At 38.0% G+C, this 7,943-nt stretch overlaps 1 protein-coding gene across 1 annotated transcript; it reads right to left on the reverse strand.

Moving 5' to 3' along the window:
• Positions 1 to 9: 9 nt before the first annotated feature.
• Positions 10 to 2,241, reverse strand: LOC135702649 (microfibril-associated glycoprotein 4-like). The gene is made up of 4 exons (XM_065223682.1): positions 2,058 to 2,241; positions 1,903 to 1,995; positions 189 to 842; positions 10 to 124 (listed from the first exon to the last, which is right to left on the reverse strand). Exons 1-4 carry the CDS (start codon positions 2,195 to 2,197, stop codon positions 10 to 12), a joined length of 1,002 nt encoding a protein of 333 aa, XP_065079754.1. The 5' UTR covers positions 2,198 to 2,241.
• Positions 2,242 to 7,943: the final 5,702 nt, after the last annotated feature.

The following is a 7,943-nucleotide window of genomic DNA, read 5'->3' on the forward strand; positions in this document are numbered from 1 at the left end:
GATAACAGCTTAAATTTCTCTGATCATCATTTTCGATGCTTTCAATCCGTAATCTTTGTTGTGAAATGAATACCATGTCATTGTGTCAGGGTTATCTCCCTTTTTATACGGTCCGTTCAAATTGCTAAATGAAAAAAGTAACAACAATGAAAAACGTTTACTATGCGACCGAAAGTTAAATATCCTACCTCGCATGGCATGCTTTGTACCACCATCCACCATGGTATATTGAAGCACAATTCTCTGAATACTCGTCATTGTCTTTATCAAAGGTCGAAAATTTCATTCCCTTATAATTCATCAAGGAATCACCCAAAGTACCGCTGCATGATTCCAGTGTTTTCAGTGCGTACTGGTCGTTCTCATCTCCGATGGAAAATTTTTCGTATTTGGCATACTTCTGGACCCCAGCATGGTCTTCCAAGTAGATCAAAAGCTCGTGCATTCTGGTAGACGTAAGCTGATGTATCTTTTCCAATCCCAACCAAAATTCTCCGTCTAAACTGCCAAAACCATTCCTATAGTCGGTCCAATTTCTGAAGAAATCAACCGATCCGTTGAACCGATTCTGAATCAAAATCCAGCCTCCACCATGTAATGTTTGTTCACAATACACTTCAAATTTAGGGAAGTCCGTTGGTGCCATCCAATAACGACCTGATTTTTTCGATTTCTCTTGGACACAAGATATCACGGTAGATGGAACTCCAAAAATGTGTCCATTCAACAACGTCGTCAAAAGTTTACTATTATCGGCTGGATGTTTTCGTGGATTCAGCTCGAATATAGCATGCAATATTTTCTCATGATTGGAAAATATTCTCTGTTGTTCCAATAGCTCACTAAGAAATAGATATTGCATTAAATATGATGCAATGCAGTACACGTCCGATTTTGGTTCTGATACGCTTATGCTATGTACACAGACAAACAGACATAACACTCAGAATCACATTCATCGCAAATAATGTTTTAGTTGGGAATGTGCTTGCATTTGTCATGGTGGCGCCACTGAAGCATTGAGCAAGCCACCACATTTTGAACTTATCAGTGATGCCAGTTCTTTTCCACGTCTAGTTAGTAGATGTCAGCTCTTGAAAATGATAAGTGATCAAGGCATCCCACTGGAGACACATACCACACAAAAAAAAGTTGTTGAATATTACATCAAAACTGCTGCACATTAGTCATTCCGTTCCTAACATTACGTTGTACGATGTACTCAGAAATCGAGAACAAATCATGTTGATGACTGTAATGTTCTATCAACTTTTACCAGTTATTGATGTTCAAAACTTCACCATGAATGTCATTGATTCATACATATTACTTTGACACATCTACATTTAGAAAGGGCACTAATAAGTGATGCATTACCTCGTTTAAAAACTTGTTTCCAGCAAAAGAAAAAGCACAATAAGCAAACAAAACAAATCCCTTAAAAAAAGTCTTAGCTCCAGTGAATTTTCCATACGGATCCGTATTTCTGCAGAATTCAATCAATTCTAAAGATCTACGGAAAATTTTGTAGAACCGACATCACTGACTTCCATCTGTTTTGTGTTTATTCAACACAGCTGACGCGTTGACAGAACGAGGGAAAAGCAAGTAGTGAAAAAAATGCTCGAACGAGGGATGCTCCAGTTTCAAAACAATGCTTAAGAATGTGGATGATAGATGGTGCTAGTGCGCATACAAAATACGCTTGACGATATTTTTTGAAGAATTTTCTTCTAAGTGTTATGTCTGTTTGTCTGTGCTATGTAGTTCTGAATGTTGCAACCCATTACATATTTTTCATCATCTATCTCTAACTCGATTTTTTTCTCATTCCTAAATTTATACCAATTAATGCAAAGAAAACCATAATCGGACGTTAACTGTACAAGCTGGATAGCTTACCTGGCCTGCTCCATCAGCTCTCGTCTGGAGTTATTCTGGTTTACAAGAATCGATTCACCTTGTTCTTTGGTTTCCACTTGCAGTTCTAATAATCTATTCATTCGTTAAAAAAATTTCTACTCATTCAAAATTTGATTTAAATCCTGGCCACTTACTTGTACTCCAGGTAGTCCAGCTTTGCAAGGAGAAGTTCATATCCAAATCCTGTATTGTTTTCCGCGCTGTTGGCGTTGGTGGTCCAGCAAACACACAACAAACCTAATTCCAACAGATGAATCAATGCACTTCGACCCATTTTTGAAAGACTACTGAGTTGGTAGACGAACGAGCATCGATTTAAATACTGACTACATCAGCAGATAACGCAAACGAAAGCGGTTCTTGCTACAGATGTTTTGATATTCTCACTCAAGACTATGGCATTTTAACCAATAGTGGGCCTCAAAAGTAGTGATATATGGATTTCAATTTTCTTCCCAGCATAAATATTAACCGTTCCGTTTATCATCTTGTTGATTCACGAATTCGGTCATTGTTTCCATTTGTTAGTTTGTGTAATCTTCAAGAAGATGTAATCCAGATCTTCACAGTGCACGCAAGTGTCGAACGAATGTTAATAAGGTGATCCAAGAGACGTTTTTTAGTGGAATTGACAGCTAGAAATCAAGAGTGTGTGAGTGATCTGGTGTTAATGGTGCTGAATGTAAACATAAACAAAGCAGATATTCATATGAGAGTGAACTGTCAGTTCTACTGTGATCTGTCAAAATTTCTTGGTAAACAAAAAAGTCAGCTGATCGCAACTGTCTCGTGGACAGCCTTATATATAGTAAGGGCCTGTCCATGTAACACGTGGACCGTTTTTGAAAGGTTTTAGACCTCCTTCCCTCCCCGTGCGTATACAGTCATATATTTACCATACCAACTCTCTTCTTCCCTAAAATGACCACATGGTATATGGATAGCACCGAGGGGGGCGACACATCTAAATCTCAATTCTAGATGCTCAAAAAATCTCACACTAGCGAATCAATCTTCGAAAAATCATCTTTAATTTCTCGCATCTACTTGCTTCGTGCTTCATCTTTTTGCAGGAAATCTTCAAAATCGACATAAATGTTCTTTCTATCTACTCAGCGTGCGTGCAGCTAGCCACAGCAAAACACAATCTTTTCTGCATCGTAGATAGAGTCGTCCCCCTCGGATAGCACCATGATTATTTGGTGAAGTATCCGGACCTACACCAACGCAGCCGAAAAGCTTTTTTGTTCATCAACGTTTGAAGTAGTAATGGGCGATCTTTTTCATCCCGATTTTCAATTTTTCGGATCGATTCTTTGTCAAGATCGAAAAAAACGATCTGTTATTTCGATCTTTTCGATCTTTAATAGAAATATATAAGTTTTAAATTTTGTAATTGCATTTACATCGAAAAAACGATTTACTCTCACCCCAGACTGCTTGGTAAATTAAACGGACATAACGTCAACATCAGCATTGCTCTCTATAATAACGTCACTATTTACGTTTCCGATATTTACGAATACAGCAACATTTGACGTTTTTGGTTACCTCCCTCCTGTGCTCATTGCTCCTTACCGTCACGAAAACATGTAATTGAATATTATAATGGAAAAAAATTCTTGGCGTAACAACGTAAACAAGAGTATTGTCCATTCTATATGCAAGAGTATTGATGGTCCGAAAGTGAGGATAACAATAGAGCGAAAGTGAGGAGAGCAAACTAAGCACTTGAAATGGGATTACCCAAATGTGCGAGTTATACATGTCAAAATCAAATCGATTGTCGAGTGCGCGGAATAACTACACGTGTGGAATAACCCACGTTCACGGTACGCAGTTTCCCAAAAAGAAACGAGCATGCTGATGTTTTGGTTAACATTCATAAATGAAAATCATGTATATTATAAATTTACGTTACGTGTAGGCAGGCATATAAAATCATTTGCATTCATTTCGTGCATTCATTTACATTCATTTGGCTCTTACTTTTTTCTTGAACAGCATTCCGTAAAATGATGTAAAGAGTTTTTGTAGGTTTTGTTATTAGTATTTATTTTATTTTAAAGTTAAAAAAATAACATGATTATGCTTGTGATTTTGTAGAAAATGTACATCTATATAAACGAAGCCTGGTGACTGTAAAAATATACCTTTTTTTATTTAGTTTGAAATCGATTTTATATCACATACGAAGATTTAAACAAATGGCAACACTGCATGCCTCACTGCATGCCTCGCTGCATGCGCAACGGTGCTTTGTAAGTCAGTCGATATAAATGACGTACGTTCTCCCTCTTCTTGGGTAGGGTAGAGTCGGTGTATAATGAGTCACGCCAAGAGAAAAATAGTTTAACTCGCATCATGGTTTTCGAAAGATTCCCTTTCTTTTCACTTGGCAACAGAGGACTTCTATATCAACTTTAAATGACTTCTAGCCATAAATAAAAATAGCGTTATATCAGTGATTGTGTCAAATTATCTTAACAAAAAATAGTAGAAATTCTCATTACTGGTCATTACTAAACGTATCCCACGGCAAGTTAATGCTCACTGCGTATTTATGATCATTTCTTCGATTATATTTTATATTTTATTACAATACCTTTCGTGGACCTTTCATAGCATCGTAATGTTTGTTTACTTTGCTCGATAGGTAGCCGGTTTGACAGTTCAATAGGTAGACTTGGCTTCAATCTTGGCGTGACTCATTATACACCGACTCTAGGGTAGGGGAAGAATATTTACAAAGTGAAATGAAAATAAGTTTTTCAACAATACTCGTCATCAATATTACCCTTACAATAAAATTGTCAGTATGTCAATTTACTGCCAATACATTGACCCTATAGACTGTCTACACGGTAAGAAAAAAGTACCCAAAATTGAGTTCCTTTCACTCAACACGTGGCTTCCGTGGGACTAGGTAAAATTAAGTTAAAGAAGAAAACTCAATTTTGAGTAATCCTGATCATGAATCCACGTTGACCAAGTTGACAAAAAAATAATAAAACGGAGCAGACTGGAACCGAACCATGGACGTTGACAGTACTGGGCCCGTGTGTTGACCACTCGTCTATCAACGCTTGTGAAAATGAAATGGTTAAAGGCGCATAAGAGCAACTTCAATGAAAATAAACTTATATTTGAGTTAATTTATTATCACTCAATAGTTGAGTAAATTTTAACCAACGCCGCTTTTCTGATTCACTCAACGGCGGACCTCAAATGATAGAGCCCAACGTTGAGTTTTTTTGAACTTAATTTTGAGTATTTTTGTCTTGCCGTGTAGTTATAGACATGCGGATGTCAGTTTGACGTATCCAAAAGAACTGTCAAAGCGTGTATCCAAACGATCAGAAGAAATGTCACACGTTTTTGTTGGGGGAAGTATTGTAATTTTGGATATTAAAGATTTATTAAATTATTTGGAATATTATGTTTCGAAAGTAAAACGTATTATTTAGTTAAATTTTAAATTGATAAAAGCTTACGCAGTGAGTGAGAACAATTAACCTCAATTTTCCAGAGAAAAGTGTTCGAATATGAAAATTATTGAAACGGTTTGGATGAAGCTTGGTCCTAAAGTAGATTTAAGAACCAACATTCAAACTAAGCTGTATATATAAGTTTCACCAGATTTGTTCTTTATACTAAAGATTAAATAAAACTACAAACTACTGTGAATTTTTACAGAATAATTTATTCAGTTAATTGCTTCAACATTCTTCAGACTGCCATTGAACGACTATCGCATTGTTTTTCTCTTGTTAGTTTCACGCGGTTCACCTTTAGCCTAAACTGGATGTATCTGTTAATCAACTTATTTTTCAATCCATGACAGTCGACAATGTGAGATGCTGGAATTCTATTCATTTTATTCCACAAAAGTTTTTCCAGTTTCTCATTTTTAGTCATCAAGATCTCTTTTTGTTGCTTAAACGTTTCCTCTAGTTCCACAAAAAAATTGAACGTTGCTTCATTAACGGTTGTTAAAGCGTCCCCTGTATAGTCTTTGAGGCTGGAAAACAAAGTGTATGCCGCTTCCAATGAAGATTCTGCAAGACAACTGTTGATGCATTGCTTACAAACGGAATTACGTTGAGATACCTGCCTGACAAGTAATATACGACATTTTGTTCGGACGATCTGCTGCACAAGCTCTCGCAGTACTGGACTAGGTCTTCTTCGCTTTCAACAAAACTAGAGGACGAACTACCTGCTGCTGAGCTTTCTAATTCGCCTAACTGTTCTTCTGAATTCTTGCCTGTTCTTTCCTTGAGCCGATCCGAGAATCCCACCAACCATTCTCGCGAATCCCATTCATACGAGCTATTCTTGATGTCAGCCATGTATTGCGCTATACTCAGTAGCTTCATGTTGTCCTTTGCTTGGAATGCTGTTGGCCGCATTTGGCGCTGCCTCAGTTAAGAAAATACATTCTCGAGGCAATCCTGCGTAAGCCTACCGCCCAAGAAGAAGTCGTACTTCCTTACATTCAAAAAGTATTTGTAGAGCCGAAGCATGCTGTCAGTAGTAAGGATAATTGCTGCTTGCCATGGCTTCCAATACTTCTTGATTCCCACACGGCAGCCATACACAAGTTCCTTAAAAGTCTTTCAGCATTAGCATAAGCCTTTTGGTTCTTGTAGCTGAGTGCTAAAGCCGGAGTTCTAGCGGTCATGTACGAGTACCATATTGACGCCATTTCAAGGAAGAGCGCCGTAATCAAAAGCTCTTTCCGCCCACTCTGAGCACTGAAGCATCGCAATGCTGATACCACAGTATGATTAGCGTATTTCGTAGTATTTTTCACCTTCATTTTGTCAAAGTTAGAGTGCGGTTTTGAAAAGTTGACGTCGTCTTCTGTCAACCCGCAAGCCATTTTTAAATCGCAATGCGCTTCATATGCAACCAGCTCTGTTAGGTGGGTGATATCTGCTGTAGAACCAGACAACCCATGATTTTGAACCACAGCTTCCTGGATCATGCTCTTGAATACATGAACGGAATCAGGTACGATTTCCAGCGTGCGTGTGGGATCGGAGGGGTGTGGAATCGGAGTGTTCATCATAACTCGCTCACGTGAGTGTTTAACGCCGATGTCATTCCACAACTTCTTGTTTCCTCCTAGAAAATAGCAAAACAATTAATTTAATTAAAAAAAACTTCTTATGACAAGCTAAAAAAAATACCTCCACAATCATTTATTACGGCATGTACCTGCAGCCCTATCGCTTCAGCCTTGTTGATTAACTCGAAGAGTATCGATTTGATTCCTCCATTTTTTATCGAATCCCCGGTGAAGTGGTATCCAACCACTTGCTTCCACCGGGACCTCAAACCAACTAGCATGAATACCAATAGATGGTTCGCTAGCTCACCGTTACCGGAAAGTGTGACAGGAAAAACATACTTTTTCAAGTTAGAACTGTAGTTCGAGCCAGGCTGAATAGCCATTTCGTCGAAGACAATAGCAGCGTCTTTGTCCATTTCAGACATGCTTTTCACCTTGTGCTGTAGAAGTTCCAAAACTTCATCAAGGCAGCCATGGTCGAAGTGTATGTTTTGAAGTTTCTCCTGGAGGGTTCGTGTACTAGGCAAAAAGCGTTTTTTACGCTCTAGCTCTTATGCTGTAGAGCTGTGTCTCTATACAAATCATCCTCTTTAAAATGCAGCTGAAAGGGAAATTTTTTATAAATATACCACTCAATCTTTGAAATTTTATTTAAAAAAAAACTTACACTACACAAACGGTGACTATCAGAGAGTCTGAAAGCAGCAGTCAACCCGCAGAATCCAAGCCACAACTCGCGATCAGATTTTTTCACCGGAAATCAAAAAAATGCCACGTTTTGGAGCTTGCTTCGGGACTCATTTTCACAATGTGGAAAAAAGCACTTCATTTTTAGGACATTAGCCGACGGAAACAGGTGAAAAACGAATGAGGAAGTAAAAATCAACAAACAAGCTGCTGCCGAAATCGGTTTGTTTTGATTTTTGCTTTGAGTCATGAGGCG

Source organism: Ochlerotatus camptorhynchus, unplaced genomic scaffold (assembly GCF_037179485.1).
Source record: "Ochlerotatus camptorhynchus isolate MF236.1 unplaced genomic scaffold, CSIRO-AGI_Acam_v1.1 ptg000196l, whole genome shotgun sequence".
In the NCBI taxonomy this organism is placed as follows: Eukaryota; Metazoa; Arthropoda; class Insecta; order Diptera; family Culicidae; genus Ochlerotatus; species Ochlerotatus camptorhynchus.